Source organism: Larimichthys crocea, chromosome XXI (assembly GCF_000972845.2).
Source record: "Larimichthys crocea isolate SSNF chromosome XXI, L_crocea_2.0, whole genome shotgun sequence".
Classification (NCBI taxonomy): domain Eukaryota; kingdom Metazoa; phylum Chordata; class Actinopteri; family Sciaenidae; genus Larimichthys; species Larimichthys crocea.
Genome location: NC_040031.1, coordinates 10,715,985 through 10,734,368, shown reverse-complemented (window position 1 = coordinate 10,734,368; position 18,384 = coordinate 10,715,985). Strand labels below are relative to the sequence as shown.

At 39.5% G+C, this 18,384-nt stretch overlaps 2 protein-coding genes across 4 annotated transcripts in view; both read right to left on the bottom strand.

The window, feature by feature from the left end:
- Positions 1 to 1,964: 1,964 nt before the first annotated feature.
- On the bottom strand, positions 1,965 to 4,914 carry il17c (interleukin 17c). Its single transcript, XM_027272975.1, has 3 exons — positions 4,632 to 4,914; positions 4,312 to 4,547; positions 1,965 to 2,781 (listed from the first exon to the last, which is right to left on the bottom strand). The coding sequence occupies exons 1-3, from the start codon at positions 4,644 to 4,646 to the stop codon at positions 2,508 to 2,510; spliced, it is 525 nt and encodes a 174-aa protein (XP_027128776.1). The 5' UTR covers positions 4,647 to 4,914; the 3' UTR covers positions 1,965 to 2,507.
- Positions 4,915 to 13,970: 9,056 nt separating this feature from the next.
- Positions 13,971 to 18,384, bottom strand: part of zc3h18 (zinc finger CCCH-type containing 18) — a 34,439-nt gene continuing 30,025 nt past the window's right edge. For all 3 annotated transcript variants that reach the window (XM_027272762.1, XM_027272760.1, XM_027272761.1), the window contains 2 exons: positions 16,967 to 17,063; positions 13,971 to 15,227 (listed from right to left, as the gene is read on the bottom strand). In XM_027272762.1, the coding sequence (XP_027128563.1) occupies positions 15,005 to 15,227; positions 16,967 to 17,063 (320 nt within the window). In that variant the 3' untranslated portion in view covers positions 13,971 to 15,004. The remainder of the gene's footprint in view (positions 15,228 to 16,966; positions 17,064 to 18,384) is intronic.

Sequence of the window (18,384 nt, the reverse complement as noted above, 5' to 3'; positions counted from 1 at the left end):
GAATACTAAACTAATGTTTACATAATTCACGCAGTCACATATCATCAGGGATCTCCCTGTTAAGTTCCCCCTGTCAATTACGACATTGCACTGTTGTAAAAGACACCATCATATAATATATCTAAAACATCTCTCATGTCTCTAGAATTACCTCCACACTTGATCTCTGAGGCAAATTTAGGGAACTTGTGAAAATGCCGGATTTGAAAGTACCTAAACAAACTTGAATGGGGTAGATTAAGTTTCCCTGAAAGGTCAGTGAAGTTGGCAAAAAGTCCATCAGAACTACATGATGAAGCACTCTACAGAGCAAAGGTAGAATCTCAAATGAAAGGAAGAGGTGGATGTTACATATGGGAACTTGACAGAGAAGACCTGTTGACGGAGAACTTCACAAAGTGTAACAGATAACACCCCTGTTTGTTTCAATCAAAAGAAGAAGCTCTTTAAGTTCTCTCTTTACTTTTTTTTTTATGAGCATGTTCCAGTTGTTAGGAGAAGTTTTTTCCATTTCCTGCTGACAGAGCTAACCTAACCTGTGCTCTTGTTAGAAAGACCACACCGGAAACAATATGAGGCCTGACTATTTAAGTCGTGTCACATAAACCATTCAAATGTGTTAAAAGAGACTAAAAATACCAACACGCTTTTCATGAAACAGTAGTGATGCAAAGTGAGATCATGCTGTGTGATATCATATGGACGTTATTTGACTTATAAGGAAACAGAGTTACTCTCTTTAGGGTGAGTGTGAGAATGTTGCAGTATGTCAGCAACAGGAGTACACATAGTGATATCATAACAGAATAATATGAATCATAATGTGAATCATACATCACCACATATCAATGCAGTAGTAGTAGTAGTAGTGTCTACGTCATTTTGTATTTACAGTGCACATTGTGGTTGTGATGCAGTAACTACAAACCCCAGTTTAGAAATAAAAGGTCTGGGAGTCGTCATAACTTATTGGAAAGTTCGTCATGTTCTTGATGATTACGTAGGATGACGTTGCCTCGTTACCCACTCATACATCTTTGGTAGATTTACTGCAGATCAAAGACCACAATAGATGGACATTGCACGTCTGTCCGTCCTGGGAGAGGGATCCCTCCTCTGTGGCTCTTCCTGAGGTTTCTTCCACCTTTTTTCCCTGTTAAAGATTTTTGTGGGCAAGTTTTTCCTCACTCGAACCGAGGGTCTAAGGACAGAGGGTGTCAGTCCCTGTACAGATTGTAAAGCCCTCAGAGGCAAATGTACTTTGTGACTTTGGGCTATACAAATAAAATTTGATTTGACATTTTGTTTCATTTTTTTACTCCTGTATCCTCAAACCCACTACACCTGTACAACTTTACAACTGTACCTATCCCTACAAATCCTGAATAAATGAAGTTTTACAACGAGACCACGACCTCGACCACGTCCCCACCTAAACATTAAGCACACCTTCTTTTTCCCTTCTCCCTGTTTGGTTCAGGAACCTCAGGAGTCAGCCGACACTGGTTCATCTCCAAACTCCTCCATCCATTCACCTGTGATTTCTCACTTATCCCATCCATTGACCACCTTCCCTTCATCCCTCATCCCTCCCACACAATATCATCTTAGTTCACCTTCATCCATAACAGACAATAAACCATTTTAACTCTATATCTTTGTTAGTGAAATGTATTTAAAGTCCGTAGTCTAACTACTCATGACTCAAGTTTTCCCTTGCCACCGTCACCAAGTTCATGGTGGGAATGATTGAGTCTATTATAAAGAGTATAGACCTGCTCTGTATACAAAGAGTCATGAGGTAACTTCTGTTACAATGTGGCACTATATAAATAAAACAGAACTGATTTGATTTGAACATATTTCACAATATTTATTTTTGTGTATTTTTGGATCCTTGTTCAAAATAGTAACCCCAAAATTCCAACATCAGCTTTGTATATTAAAAACACACAGACAGTTTGTTTCCCATAAAATATGTTTCTTTATTTTTGCTTCAAAGAAGCTGAACTTTTAAATCTTGATCAGACAAAAGTCCCATTGGGACAAACCTACAAGATATCAAGACATAAATAAAGTAAATAAATATCATCTTCATCTGCTCATGATCATTCCAAAGTCTTTAAATCCTCAAACATGTAATATGCCACACAAACCAAATAAATAGATATTAAAATATTATTAGCGAGTACAATATTATATATCAAAACTATATAATAGCTATGTATTTCGATGACAGTATCCAGAGCAGGAAACTAGTCATAGTAAAGAGCAAACAAGGCCAATAAAGACCTACAAAAGACACTTCAGACTTCAGAGAAGTCTCAATATGTCATCATTGTGATAATAACAAGGCCTACAAAAATAGGCTGATGTAGCTTTGACTTTTAAAGCTTTACCAACACACTGCAAGACCTAACAGCCTTGAGTTACACTTTCTCGAGAACTTGGCGCATTTTAAAACAAACACATGAACCGCCGTAGCCGCAGGTCTACATAGATCCCCTCTAAGAGGAGGTGGTTTTGACTCTGGCGCAGGTACAGCCCACAGCTACATCCAGGGTAACAGGCTTCAAATAGTATTTCTTCCCATCACTGCAGAGCTCCCTCTTGAGAAACACCTTGCTCTGCTTGATAGGGACTGAGTTGTAGTCGTAGCTCTCCACCGGGAGTGGTGTCTTGTCCGGGTCTGAGTCCGGGTCCTTGATGAGGATGCACCCAGAACACAGACACTGAGCCTCCGTGTAGGTGGAAGGAAAGTGACCATTCAGTGTTTTAAGTCTGGGAAAAAAAGAAGATGAGCGTGTAAGCAGCGTATCCAAAGACAGTGAGACATCCAATACAATTAAACTGACTGGCAGTAACAACACATTATAGAGATATTCTGACAGTAGTACGTAAACTAGGTTTCATTTGGAGGGTCCAGAGTCCAGATTGGAGCATATCAATGAAAAAGATGGCAAGTGCCCCAGGTACGCGATACCTACAACGCCTATGTAAAGTCCTGCTACTGTACCAGGAACAGCACAGTGGTTTTACGGGATCAGGATCAGATCACCAGATCAAAAGAAGGAAATGAGCATGTGGCACACCACAACTTGTATTTTTAGGTGAATTGTTTTGCTCTTTGATGTGGCTCCAGAAGATGACGGCACTCGTCCTGCCGCTCTGTCTGGTTTACCTGAGACAGAGTCGGTGGTTTTTGTTGAGCATGGCATACAGTGGAAATACTAACATACCGTGCAAGTATGTCATGTCATGTCATGTACTTTTTTAAACTTTTGACCACTGCCATCCTGTCAAAAACTACACTCAACAAAAATTATGAAAACTACACTTGGATGTATTTTTGAGTATAGTGTTGAGTAGTTTCTATTTTGGGTCGTCATGACTTTAGAGAAAACTCCCTCCATGCACACAAAAGTTGTGTGTGCATGGAGGGAGGTTTTATATCTGCATACCAAAAAAGTTCTGCGTGACATTCCACAGGGTACAAATTAACCTTTTCACTCTGCATCACCACACACTGACTGGTTTAATGATCCATTTGAGATCTATGCCTCTGAAAGAAATGATGAACTACAGTTTATATAGTTCAACAAAGAGACTTGAGAGGTACATGTGCTTCCCAAACAGGTTAAACCCGTTTAGGCATTAGTTTAGGTTTCATCATCATGCTGGAGGGCAGGAGTCTTGTAAAAGAAATATTCAAGTTTTATAAACTTTTTTTTTTCAGCTCTTTGGTCCCAAAGAAAGAACAAGATCCAGGTGGAGCCAGAAATCTTAACGCGTAAACTCTCTAATCACTGACAAACAGTTAATGCAGTGCAACATATCAGTGATAACACTTTTCACTCCGGCCACGCACGTCATTCCCTGTGGTTTAGTGCCAACAAATCACAGCAGAGGGAATTTCCCCCCATCTCTCCAAAAGGTGTGCTGTGACACACCTGAGCGCACCTGAGCGCCACCGCAACTAATAATTAGCGCAATGTTAAGACACAGGAAAGATGACACAAGCACGCGAATGCAACATGAGGAATTTGAGTATTGTGCAAATAATTATGAGTTATTGTATTATTTTTTTGTGTGTGCTGCACCTTTTAATCCCGTGCATTCACGCAGTTGAATTTAATGTTCAATGTGGTTTTGTGGATTATTATAGAGATGCAAATTGAAATACGCACTAAAATATTCTGAGTTTCCATCTTAAACTGTGACAGAAAGATGGAGAGGTGTTCAAACAACCTCTGAAGTCCCTGATCCATTCATGTAAAAGCTCTAAAATATATAAAAATAAATGTTACTCACATGTATCTCCAGGGGGACACGGACCTGTGGCTGAGCTGATTTGGTGTCGCCTGCTGGAAAAGCGCGACGGGGCACCCGGCAGGTGTGTCAGATGCCTGAGCAGGTAAAGTGTCCGCAGCCTGCGGGTAGTGCGTCCTCAGCTTTCTCTCCGCTGCATCATCCAGCTCGTGTTCATCATAGCACCGGTACATCTTCTCCGTCCACACGGACGCGGTTAAAAGTCCAAAGATGAGAATCTGTGGAGGAGACAGCTGATGAGTGATGGAGAGTAGCAGAGAGTCCTCAGTGTGTGTGTGTGAGTGTGTGTGTGTGTGTCTCACCTGCTTCAGGTCCATCCTCTGTCTTTCTCCGTGTGTGTTTGTTGTTGCGTGTGTGTGCGTGTCTCTTCTTTCTCTGACCGTTTACCAGGGGATCTGCTTTGCTTTATATTCGCCGTCATGTTAACCCCGTCCACTATTTATCCTGTGCACCTGGGAAAAACCAGCGGCATGAGGAAATGGAAACGGCTATTTAGTTACTCGACTTCCTGTGTTTGAAATGAAAGTGAGTGTAGGTGTTTGAGGGCAGGAATGCATCACGCAGTGCGCAGCCCCAGGAAGTTTCTCCTCACGCATATCTAAGAATATCTTATATCTAAGAACAAAAGAAAGTTGATGTCATTATTTAATTGCACAAACTCATGCTCACATTCACTCCTGTGGCCAACTTTTTTTTTTTTAAAAAGTACATCATTCTGTAATTATATAATGGATAGTCAGATTAACTTGCATGGGATGGAAGCTGGAGTGCCCAGAGAGAGAACACAGAAAGGTCAAAGCCCCAAACATGCAGGTTCAAAGCTCACCACTGCACCACCGTGCTGCCCTTTTATTAATTTAATCAGAACTCTCAGAAATAAAACAATAAAAGCTTTATTTATTTTGTTTTAGATCACTCGGACATCAGCTTATTCCCAGAAATAAAGTTATTAATTGATTCAGCAATATACTTGCTGTATATACCTCTGTACAATATATTTTATTTTATTGTATTTACTATTGCTTTTTTGATATTTTATTATGTATAGTTTGCTTTATAGTATATTTTTATTTTTTGTTGTCACTTGTCACTTTGTGTAATGCTGCTGCTGCACTATAATTTCCCAGCTTGGGATAAATAAAGTATATCTATCTATCTATCTATCTATCTATCTATCTATCTATCTATCTATCTATCTATCTATCTATCTAAAGTAATTGTGGATATATTTCAGTCTAGATTAAAGTTTGTTTTTTGTCAGAATAAAAATAACAAAATGCACTTATTCCCCAAAAGGTATTAAATAAAAATAACAAAATGCACTTATTCCCCAAAAGGTATTAACAAATAGCATTTTGTTGACATTTGCAGTTTCCCTTGTGTTTAATCATCTTAGTAAGACAGATTGCAAAGAAAAAACGTCTATTGCCATTTGAATATAAATATTGTTTGTGTGTATTTTTTCTTTTTTTAACCCCAGATAAATGTTAAGATTTACTTTTCAGCATGCCACCTTCCATCCCTGGACTCTTGGAGACCACCTGAGAGCTTGATGTGTCCTAATGGAATATTACCAGCTATGAAACTTTCAGAAAACACCAGTTGTTTCCTGTTGTTGGACAGAGTCGGAGGTGGGAACAATCTATCTATCTATCTATCTATCTATCTATCTATCTATCTATCTAGTCAAAAATGAAAAAAAACTTTATTTATTATAGGACACTTACATAAATAATAAACAAAACGCCTTATCTAATTGTGTCTTTCACACTAAGACGAGCTCCTGACATGGAAACAAAACATCAACAACATAATAGTTGCAATCGTTATATCTGGAGAATTACTTAAACTTGAGTGAAATTAGAAATTCCCACGTTGGTGGAGTCCACAACTGTCTGCGTCACGCTGTGTCACGCTCATGATGTAATACAACCACCCTCAATGTCGTGATGTAAACATCAGGGAGGCTGAGATCTAAAAATAGCAGAGTTTGTAATTACCATCATCATTTTTGCTTTATCTTGCTCAGTTTATCTTTGCCAAGAGATTTTCCAGTAGCGCTTTGTATAGTGTGGCCCAGTAACAACAATGCCAGGTATCCTCTGAAGCAGATAAGGTGGCAGCTATTATTAGAAAACTTTTGTAGTTACGATTCAATGGTTTTGAAGCTCAAGAGAGTCTTCATTGTCTCTTCTACAGGAGTACGTTATTATTTTTGAAAGGTTCCGTAGATCTCTGAAATCTGAGATAACACAACCGGGCTCGTTGAAGTTCATATTTCAGACTTCATTGAATGTTTATAGATCCGGAGAGGAAGTGCATCTCTCTTTCTGGTGTTGTGGAGAGATTGCTGAAGTAAAAAGGTCAGTGGTGAAGTCAGGAAGGAAGGAAGTGTTCAGGAGCCTCTTATGCTGTATTATTTATCGACGCTTTGGCCAAGAAGAATTAGGGACACTCTCAAAGTTCTTTAGAAGTGCCTGAGTCAGTCTCACATTCTGACGAACCCATCCTGGTGGAAAGACTTTAAACCACAAATACTACACACCCAGAATTAGACAAAGAGAATGTCTTTACTCATGCAGCATATTATAGTCTGGAGACACAGATGTCTTTTATGCAGATTGGACGTCAACGTCCACCTATCTATTGTCTAAGAAGGCAGCAATAGGTCTCTTCAACCCTGGCCACCACAGTGTTGAGACCGCCACCTACTGTTCCCAACCAAAGCCAAACAACTAATACTGCCGAGGACCTCGAGGCCCTCACGTGACCTAAGGATAGAAAATTCCATAACATCTGGCTTTCTCCACCTCACATATTAAACAGAGAATTTTTGAGAATTCATAATCTATTTTTAGGGTCAGATAAACGTTCTAATCCACTTAAGGCTTTTAGTTTCTTCTTGTCCTAGCAGGATTTTGTTTGAATTCCTGACATTACATCATGATTTGGGAAAGTCTGAATGATGTTTCCAAAAAACTTCCCACAGTTTTGTTTGTTTTGTGAGAGGGTGGAGTTAACCTGACATATAGGGGACTATTTTCTGGACTCAGCTTTTGGGTTTGGAGGGTATCTAGGTCGCTGGATTTAAGTTAATTAACACATTTGAACACTCTCTTTTTAATGTTTATTATCAGTTTAATTAGTCTCTTAGAGATTTTAATGCCATGTTGAACTATCTCTCTCAGCGACAAGGCAGCGATGCAATAAAAACTGGGTTTTCGTTCACCTCGCAAAAATACAAAAACAATATAAACAATATAAACTTTAATAGGCCTATAAAAGAGGTCAATGAAATATATTCATACTCAATATAAAAGCAACTAAACAAGGTGACAACAAACTGAACCGCTGATACAATGACACACGGGGAAACATATGTGACAGTAGTTTGACAAAGTAAGGAGTAAAAAAAAAAAGGTAGACACCAAATACAAATTAATACAAAGTGAAACTTACTACAGTCAAATCTCCAGCACGTGATTTGACCCGATGACCTCACCCAGTAGAGTCATCCAGTGTGTATAACGCCTTGTTGTTGCAACCTGTTAATTAGTACAGTAAAGTTAAGAAAAGGATTCTGTCCCCATAAAACCATCCCCCCAAATTATTAATCACAATAACACAGTCAAAAGTAGTTTCTAACAATTGCATCCCGTGTGCTTTTTATATAACTAGTAGTCTACATTGTATGAACTTCTATTTAAAGCACTGCTAATTTTGCAAAATGTGTTTCTGGAGAATGTTTTATCTCAGCAACATCAGATAGGATGTGAGCAATAAAATGTCAAGTACTGCTTTTCCGGGTTTGGTAATTTTAAAACGTGTTTCTGGAGAGCGAGCCAATCTGATGTTGCTGTAAAAAACAATGCTGTGCTGTGTCCAAATCCTCAGTCCACCTCTGGCTCCACCAGGAAGGAACATGTTGACCACAACAACTTTATGGACTCAAATGGAATAAAATATGCTAAGGTGTACGTAGGCGACAACTAAAACAGCAAAAGGTGAACACTGATTGCAGGTATGTCACAGCCAACTCAAACCTGAAAGTGACTTTCCTGTGACCGGCAAACAAAGTCAACATCAGCTGCCTCTAAATTTCTTACTGTGGCATTCTCAGTTATTTCAGAAGTAGTATAAACGATTCCTTTTACCCATTTTTGGGTTGGATCAGGTTTAGAAAACTAAACAGATCTAGTATGTAGATAGAAAACTTCAATCTATCTCATCGCTTCTATCTATATAGATAGATCGCTATACTATAGCGCATATCTATCGCCTCCTATCGTACCGTATGCTTAGATGCCCCGGCTTCCCTTTTTATCTTTCACCTTTTCAGACAGCCGTACGACATTTAACATTACACTACAAAACACTTTATTACACTCATCATAGTTATAAAAGTAACTGATTGAGATGGAGCACCGATTAGGCTTATGGTTAAAAAAACAAGACAACACTGGTGGCTGTGTGTAAACAGAAACCAACAGTGGTCACCTGTTTAATAGTCTGACATTTTGGTGACACTTCCAACCACTTCAACTTCCTCCTGTGGACTTTGTGGTTCTCTGACACTGTCACATTACAGTCCCCGACAAAAGTCTTGTCACTTATCCGTTTTGTAGAAACAACAGCTTATAACCTGACTTTTAATTAATCCATTGGTTTTAGAAATGGCTCATATTAAAAAGCTAAAACCCTCCCAAATTATGTTTAATATACTAAAATAAATTTGTTTCCCTGAAGAAAGATGAATCATTTAATGAACACAGAAAGGTCAGATTTTGGCAAGACAAAAGTTTTGTCGCCTACAGAGAGTAATGTGAAAATTGAACAAATAATTTACTTCAAATACAAAAATATGTCGCATAACATCAGTGAATTAAGAAGTGGTGCTGTGAGATCCATATTTAATATCTTGTATGACTTCCATTAACTTGAAGGACTGGGTCCATGCGGTTTGGCAATGATTCATACAATTTATTGATGAAATCATCAGGAATAGCAAAGACAGCAGTCTTACATGTCTCGCAGAGTTCATCAAGATTCTTTGGTTTCGTCTTCTATGCTTCCTCTTTCATTCTACCCCAGACACGCTCAAGGACGTTCATGTCTGGTGACTGGGCTGGCCGGTCCTGGAGCACCTTGATCTTCTCCGCCTTGAGAAACTTTGATGTAGAGATGGAAGTATGCGATGGAGCACCATCCTGCTGCAAAATTTGACCCCTTTTATGGTTGGGAATAAGAGGTAGCTAATACTTCTTGATATTTCAAGCTATTGATATTGCCTTCCACCCTGCAAATCTTTGTTTTCTGGGTGAATCTCGGATCCATGCGGGTTCCAGTAGGTCTCCTGCAATATTTGCGGCGGCTGTGATGTAATTCAACTGAAGATTCATCTGAGAAATCCATTTTCTGCCATTTTCCAGCGTCCATCCTTTTAACAGGCTGTGGGCCTTGGCAAATGCCACACGTTTTTTTAATTGCGTTTTGTTTAGTGCTGGTTTCTGGGCACTGATTTGACCATGGAGGCAGAATTCTACAAACTGTTCTGGTTGACACGGGGACTTGAGGTGACCAGGCCTGGTGGAGCTCTGCTGTAGTGGAAAAGGGGCTGGCCTTGGATTTTCGAGCCAACAAACGGTCCTCCCGAGCAGTTGTCTTCAGGGTCTGCCGGACCTGGGCTTGTCAAAAACATCTCCAGTCTCTTCGAATCTTTTTCTTATTCTTTATACTTGACGCTGCAACACATTGAAGGTGTCAGCCACCTCAGCAGTGGATCTGGTCTTCAGCCTCTTGATAATCAACGCTTTGGTCTCAGAATCTTAGGCATGTTGTCAGAGGTCAAGTTGCGGTTGATGTGAAGGTCTGGTGTGCTGGAGTTATTTTTATACACACCCACTAGTCAATTATTGTTCACAGGTGAGGCTGTAATCTTGGATTGGGTGCATCATATGACAAGGCAACAAGACTTTTGTCTGACTCAGTGGGCTTTACCAAGCTGTGAACGTTGGTTGTAAGGTCAACTTGCACCTAAGCAACAAGACTTTTGTCAGGGACTGTACTTCCACCTTTACCTTTGATGGACAAACCTCATAAAACCTACTCTCGCCAGTCACTTGAATATAAATAAATGTAATTTTTTGGCGTTTGCTGTGTGTACAGATTATCAGTGATCAGACCACCACCGCGTGTTTGTCGTCATTGTTTATCAGTGTGATTTCTTCATTCTAAATAGCTAAGCTATTTTTGCTTGTTGGCTGCGATGATGGCCAGACTGCAGATCTACCAACAGTGGGTTTGTAAAGTTAATGCCAAATTTCTGACTCTGGAATGACTTAACAGTTTTTTGGTTCCAGTTGTTATAAAAATTAGGAGTATACTGGGGTGCAGATGTTTTAACTCTTATAGAGTGTGTGTGTTTTCTGTCTTTTGCATATCTCTTCCACTTCCCTTATCTGGCATGTGTTTACTGAGGCTGGTAGGGAGAGATGATTAAAAAATAGTTTAAGGACAAGAGAGACAGGTTAGGGGAAGTGTCATTTTGGACAATAAACATGATGTTCAGAAAACCAAAAAAGGAAATTGTCAGTGGGGAGGTGTCAGAGACAGCCCATTTTGAGAAAATTGTATAAGAACCAATGGTTAGAGCTCCTCAAGGAGCCTTTTCTCTGTAACCCCTTTTAGTGTGTCGCACTGTTAAACGCTCCTTCTTGTACAAGAATGATAAATTCAACTTAAACTTTGATACTTTGAATCCAGTCTTCCTTATTCAAGAGTTTTTCTTGAAAAATTCTCATAACACCAGTTATTTCTGTTATTTTACAAATAAATTTACACCACAGACTCAATGAATCCACTGATGTGATGATGGTGGTGGGGGAATGAGCTCCAGTATGCCGTCTTTCATTGGTCTGACCATTTTCTGTCCGCCTCACTGGGGGCAGGCATCAAAGTTTGATTACATACTCCTCCTCTGCAAGCAGACTGCACGTTCACACGTCCCGAATGCTGTTTTTGAATAGCGTGTAGCAGCATTGATGGACAGTGTTTGTTCCTCTTGTGGTGAAGTTCAAACAGTTCTCCTCCCGATTGCTGCTTGTATGATTACGAAGCCTTCTGAGCTGGTGAAGCATTTTTTACAGGTGAGCACTGGATCATGCACACACACTTGGATGCTTTAATGTAACCTAAAATGTGTCGCTCGCTTTAAACGTTAATTTCTCACTTTCTTTCTTACTCATGTTACAACGAAGAGCGTGTGAATGTGTTTGTCTATTGGGGCGTTTGGTCAATAAGAAGGCTCATCTATCAATAGGAGGGGAATGTCCTCTTATCAACATGAGCGTGTCAGGGGCATTCACAGTTAACTTCCCACTGGTTAGTCCCCTTCGAGTGTATCGAACAGTGCAAAGATCAAGTGGAGACATTAAACATTGATGTCTTTTTTTCTTGTGTACGCAAAGCAGGGAATTCTGTGAAACTGTAACTGGCAGTCAAACCAATGATACATTACTAGACTAGACATTATTGACTCAGGACTGTCTGAGATGGAGGTCTGTAAGATAGCCTACCCACAAAATATAACTATAGTGCATTACTTCTAGTTTATCAGGAACTAGTCTGTCTGGAGAAATAACACCATTGTAAGTTTTCTAACTTTTTCTAAACTCAAATAACTTTTTAGAAAGTCCAACTTCATTTGAATAAAAGCTTTGACTCTAGCACGTGCATCCTTCCTTTTCACTTTAAGATCCTTCAGAAAGCACTCACCAACAAGCTGTGTCACTGTCATAGCACAGTCACACCATTGGTGAGTTACAAATGGCCTAATTGCATCAGACAAAGGACTTGTCTCTGTACTTAAGAGATCTTAGTCAGTGCTGCATTGACAATCACATCCTATTACAGATATTTAAACACCTATTGGCCATTATAGGACCTTCCCTAAGCTGGTTTAAGTCCTATTTATTAGATGGAGTACCACAAAGTTCTGTGCTTGGACCAATGCTATTCACTATATGTATATATGAAGATGTACAATTCGAGGTTTATAACTCTATTTCAGAGCTTACTCATTACTTACACATTATGAAAACACTGTATTGTTTAAAAATAAACTAGTAGTACTGAACTCTTTCAACCTGTGAGACCTGATTGACAAGCCAAAACCATCTGGAACCTCCTTCATGGTGTTATTTATTTGTTCTGAATACCAGGCAAATGATAAATATCTCCACATGCCGACATGTCAACATTTTGGGGACAGTGCTCTTACAGATAAACACAACTTTCCACTGTGCTGTGCTACTCCTGCAGGGTTGTTTATTCAGTCATAAGCAAATTTCTGGTTCAGATAAAGGTCACAATTTAGGGAACTCTGAAAGGAATTGGTGTAATGCAAAACACCTCCTGAAAACTCTCTGACGTATTAATTTATTCCTCCACTAGTTATATTTCAAAGCGTGCCAGAGTCGGAAAGAAATGTCGGCATGACCTTTGTATGATTTTAGTGGCTTCAACCAGGTCCGCAGGTGGAGCGGCACCAACAGTGGCCACAAAATTTGCACAAACTCTCTCTAGAGCCAGTGTTTGGTTTGGACCCTGTTATGTCTGTAGATTTATTCTAAGGTGACAAAAACACAACAACTGACATGTAAAACACCTTCCACATTCTGTTAATAGAGCCTCTAAATGTAACTTAGCTCTTATTTATTTGCATTTAACTGCCTTGATGATAAACTCTTTTGGTAAATCGATTTTTTTATCATCTTTAAATGCTAATTTGGTTTCAAGCTGCTCCAAAAACACCGTCTCAAGAAACAGTCAGTCGAATGTTGAGTGTTTTGGGAAATGGTTTGCCAGATTGTTAAGATAATTAAGTCCCAGATACACAACTTCTTAAGGGGATAAAGCACAACAGACTGCTTGAGAGACGGCCCTCAGTTGGCTGGTTCTTTCAGTGGTACGTGCCAAATACAAATTCATATTCATTTGCAACAGTGACAGCACTTCAGACTGCTCAGAGACCTTCTGTGGAGTCTACTAATTATGCTACATGCTTATATGCTGTTTATAGTATTTAACAGCTTCACAATCTTTGCGTTAGTGCATGAAACAGACTACAGTCGAGGCTTGGACGAACTGTATTGTTAGTTCTGCAGCTAAGTATTGGAGAAGTTTTGACATTTTGACCTAATGGTAGCCAAGAAAAGTCATCAGTATTCACCTTCAGGGGACCATGAATGTCATTTCCACTCTCGACCGACTGAACAAAGACTAAAGATGACAAGATCAAACTTGAACTTGTCGCCAAAGCCTAACTAAAAACAACTTTTATGACCTTCAAAGGAGTGGCATGTCCGCTTTCATCAGAAAAACAGACGGTAGTAAAATGGAACATTTCACAACAATGTCTTTTGCAACACGGTATGAGTCGTTACAGGGTTGATCTGAACAAATGTCATAGCTCAGTGTGGACGACAAAAGATTTAATCCCTGAGTGATGCTGGTTATCTTTAACATATTTTAGTATCTACTCCACAATGATGTTTCTAAAAATGTTTCCATACACATGCATGACTGAATCTGTATTTACATACCACAGTGGCAGATTAAAAAAAAACAGGCACCAACCGACCTTCTCTTTATCAAAATAGTTTATTTAGAAGGCTTTTGTCACAAAAGCAAGACATCTTGTCTCTAAATGTCCCCCGTTCCACCGCTCATACGTCTCCAACTAAAAATGTGACACAAATAAAACATCAGGTTTTTTTCACTTGAGAAGAGCTAAGAAGAAAAACAAAAAATCTGCAGGTTTAAAAAAGAAAAAAAAAGAAAAAGAAGAAGCAATACTTCACATCACTGTTGTCTATAATTATACGCTTGAAAGAATCTTGATGACTTGCTATTATTGTACAAATTGTGACAGTGACCACTGCCCTAAAAACACAGAACGCAGACGAGTCATTGGTTAAAGATGGGCACCCGCTGTAAACAAAGCATGGCCTTGTGATCGCTTACAGTGGCTGGATATAGATGCTCGAGAATTTGTAGATTTATACAAAGAAGCCTTGTGAAGCCCTGTGGGCTGTCAGTACCCTGTAGAGCTGACCCAACAGTCACATCACTCCACACGGAGGAAACAAAAGAAAAGATGTGAGAGAACAAGACGATAAAAGGGGGCAGAGAAAGACAGAAGTAGTAGATTCTGTCGTTCGTCACGCCGCGTGAGGAAGATGCTTCCTCTTCACTGAAGGAACAAAGTGAGAAGCAAGTGATCAAGTGCACCTTACTACCCCTCCTGTTTCTGGACTGTGAAGTACACTCCGTTCCTGAGACGTCCCTCCCTCACCAAATGCCCAAATGTTTCCTCCTGTTCCTAGTTGATGAGGTAAACTGCAGCTGAGACATTCAAAGACCTTTAAGGAGAGCTAAAGTCGGGCATATGGGAGTGAACAACACTCTAGAATGGAGCGGAGCCAAACCTCTTCTGAGGGCAAACAAGCAGAAGATGGTTTTTTTCGTGGCGACCACTTCCTGTTCACTTACACAATAGCCTTTATACATGAACCATACAACATTTTTATTATGTCCACTCGCTGTATTCCGGCTCACAAGGCTGCACAGGCAGGCAGGCAGACTGGCGAACAGGTGAGGAAGGGCGCTTTCTGTTTTATTTGGCGGGGATCTTTGCTCGTTTCCGGGCGATGGCGTCCTCCACAGCCTTCAGTTGTTTCAGCAGCTCCTCGCGGCGGGACAGTGTGTTGCTCGGTTTGTTGGAGCCGGAGCCGGAGCCCGAGCCGGCGGCTGAAGCGGAGCCCGGGATGGCTGGCTTGCCCATCGGCGGTGCTGGGCCTTTCCCGGAAGATTTGGGGGGCGGCGACAGGGGCCGTTTTCTAAAGAAGAGGAACAAGAGTTTGGGCTAAATTTTTACTTTTGTCAGCTCATGTAAACAAGAACAGAAACAAACTTCAGTGAGGGGTAAGTCCCCTGACTTAAAAAAAACTTGAAAAACTAGACATAAAAAAAGAGAGAAAATACCCAATTATAAACAGCAGCAATATAAATACACAGATGAAACGGCAATTAGCGCATTGTTATATTGTATTCACCAGAATTGAGCAACCAGCCACAGCGATACTAATCCTAGTTTCAACGAAAGTACAAACTAAAACTGGTCTCACGTTCTCCACGTGGTACTGTTGCATAGACAAGTCAAAAAGTTAAGCTTATTTATTTATGACCTGCATATATAAACACACTCTACTAGTTTGGCCTCTGAAACTGGTTTGTTAAAGTTACGTTACATCTTCTCCTCACTCGAACCGAGGGTCTAAGGACAGAGGGTGTCACTCCCTGTACAGATTGTAAAGCCCTCCGAGTTTGTGACTTTGGGCTATACAAATAAAATTTGATTTAATTTGATCTTCAGTGATTTCTTGTTAAACGGTTGATTTCTTTTGATTGGGAAGCCGATGTTCCCTAGCGAGCGACTTATCGATAACTTCACACACAAACTATTTCCAATATCTGATCTCTGGTAAAACTGCTGAGCTTTTTCTTGAAAAAAAAAATAAATAAATGAAACCACTAATTTATTTTGACAGATTTAAGTCTCCAGGAGGAGTCAAAGGGCACAGACAGTGTTGGGGAAGTGAGAAAGTACTGAGAGTTGTAATAATGCATTGTTGTCTTCGGTCTTCTAGCAGGATTTGCTGACAAGAAGTAAAATACAGAATATTCCAACCTTCTCCTTTAATGCAAAAGAGAATGAAAGTCGCATTCAAGTACAGAACTCCTTTCATAGTGTAAATATTACAAATAGCAAATTCAGACGGTTTTCATTACTCTCCTCCATCTAGACGATAATTCTAGTTCAATTGATTAATTCAATATATATCAACTCCACTTTATTAATTTATATAGCACCTTTCATACTGAATTGTAGCCCAAAGTGTTTCACAGAGCAGAGTAAAAACAGAAATAGACAACAACTAACAGTTCAACAGAGAAGTTGCATGAGAAACTAGAGATTAGAAGAAGAGTAAAAAGAATAAAACTACAACAACGAAACAAACAAGAAGTCAATTAAGGACCTACAGGGTATAAAGCATAATTTAAGAACAGTTGCAGTAAAAGTAGATAAGACCTGTACAGTGAATAAGCACCAGAGATAAAAGTAACAGGGAGTGATCAGGACCTCGAATATGAGTATTAGTAGTTAGGACCTATGACTGACATGCAGTACACACATGGGATCTTAATATGATTCAATATTAGTCATGTCATGTTGATAAAAATACATATTTAGGATATGAACCATCTATTTTTATATGAAATCTATTATAAGGCATCCGCTTCTTAATGGAAACGTTGTGCAAGAGCCAGTGAATATAATAAATGTGCAATGTTTGTAGGCTCCCACTCCTGTCGCATGTTCCTCATTTTTAAAAACACACACGTGTCGCTTTAAATTGAACGCTCTGAAAAGTTTGATAAAAAAAAGGTTGGTCGATGTGTCACAAGCAAAAGTGGACGTCATAATTTCCACACTTCCATCCAAAAGCTACTTCAAACCTATTTTTGACTTCTGTTGTTGAATAATTGAGAATAAATGGCTCATGGTTGCACAAACCTGTCTCCCTGTGGGGGCATGGGTCGGGGCCCTTGGCCTCTGGGTCGATCCATTCGAGGGGAGAGTGGGGGTCGGCCCGGTATCCTCTTATCACGGCCTGGAAAAAAAACATGAGTTTGACAGTGACTGAGGCTGAACGGAAATGAAATGTAGCTTTTTGAAGTGGGTTTGTTTTGTGGTTCTGGAGTCTACAGAGAGGTTAGAGGTACACCAGAAGCGTGGTCTGTGAAAGTTTTCGAAAAATGCCTCGACTTCCACATTGTGAGGGAAATTCGTACGTGGCATTGTGTGCGTGCGTATGTGTGGACAGCGATATTAACAACAACAACCTGAACATCCAAACACCCAAGAACAAGAAGTAATCGAACCGCCATGACGTGTGTTTGTTGTTGTCAGTTCCCACTTGTACTTGTATATTAGGTAATCTGTAAGTATAGCTAAAAAAACAATTAGTCACACTGGGTTTATATTTCCATAGTCAGTATTTCTTTACTACCTTTGATTAATCTGTCTTTATTGTCTTTACTGTTCACAGACCCATCAGCAGGTATTGTCCTCAGTTACTGAATGTTGAGTGTTGTTAAGAGAAAGTGATGTAACAGTGGTAAACAAGCCTCTGTCACAACTTGTTTTGCGAAGTGTCGTGTCCACACTTAAAACCATGAATGAATGTATTTTTCCAACAGACTGTGACAACTTGTGACAAGTTAATCACAGGATTAAAGGCAATGAGGCAATGTTACGTTATGAACTGCTACATAAAACGAGTCAGATTTATCCTAATCCTTGATACTAAGTTAATGACTCATGAAACTTTCCATTATCAATCAATCTAAAAGGGGATATTGTTCAGTTTATAAAAAGTAAAATGTATTATTTATGGTAAAACTTGAGGAGTGCACTGAAATATAGTAACCATTATCATGTTTAAAACCAAAATCCATGAAAATCTGTCTAGATTTAACAAAGTTTCAGTGAAGTCGGTATCTCTCAATAGACATTGTATTGTTGACTTTGACCTCTCGAGTATGGCGACCGCACACATGCATCGTGGTGACATACAGCTGCTGCCAAAACGATACGAGCTGAATGAATCCTGTTTCTCTTCCATCTTAACTGTGAGGGGAAAAGTTAAGATGGCAGAGAAACAGGATTTATTCAGTGTGTATCGTGTCTAGCTTTAGTGGATCATAACGTAAAGAGTATGGAAATTAATCTGCTTTTACTCTATATGTGCACAAAAAAACATGAGACTGGTCCAGTAGTATGTAAGCCTCACATCATAGGATCTGAAACCAGCCAGTAACTGGCATGTTTAACAGATAAATCATAAAAAGGATTTAGCAGCTGTTAAACATTTATGAAATAATTTTAAAATTGAAAGATTGTGAATAAAATGTTGACACTTATAAAGATCT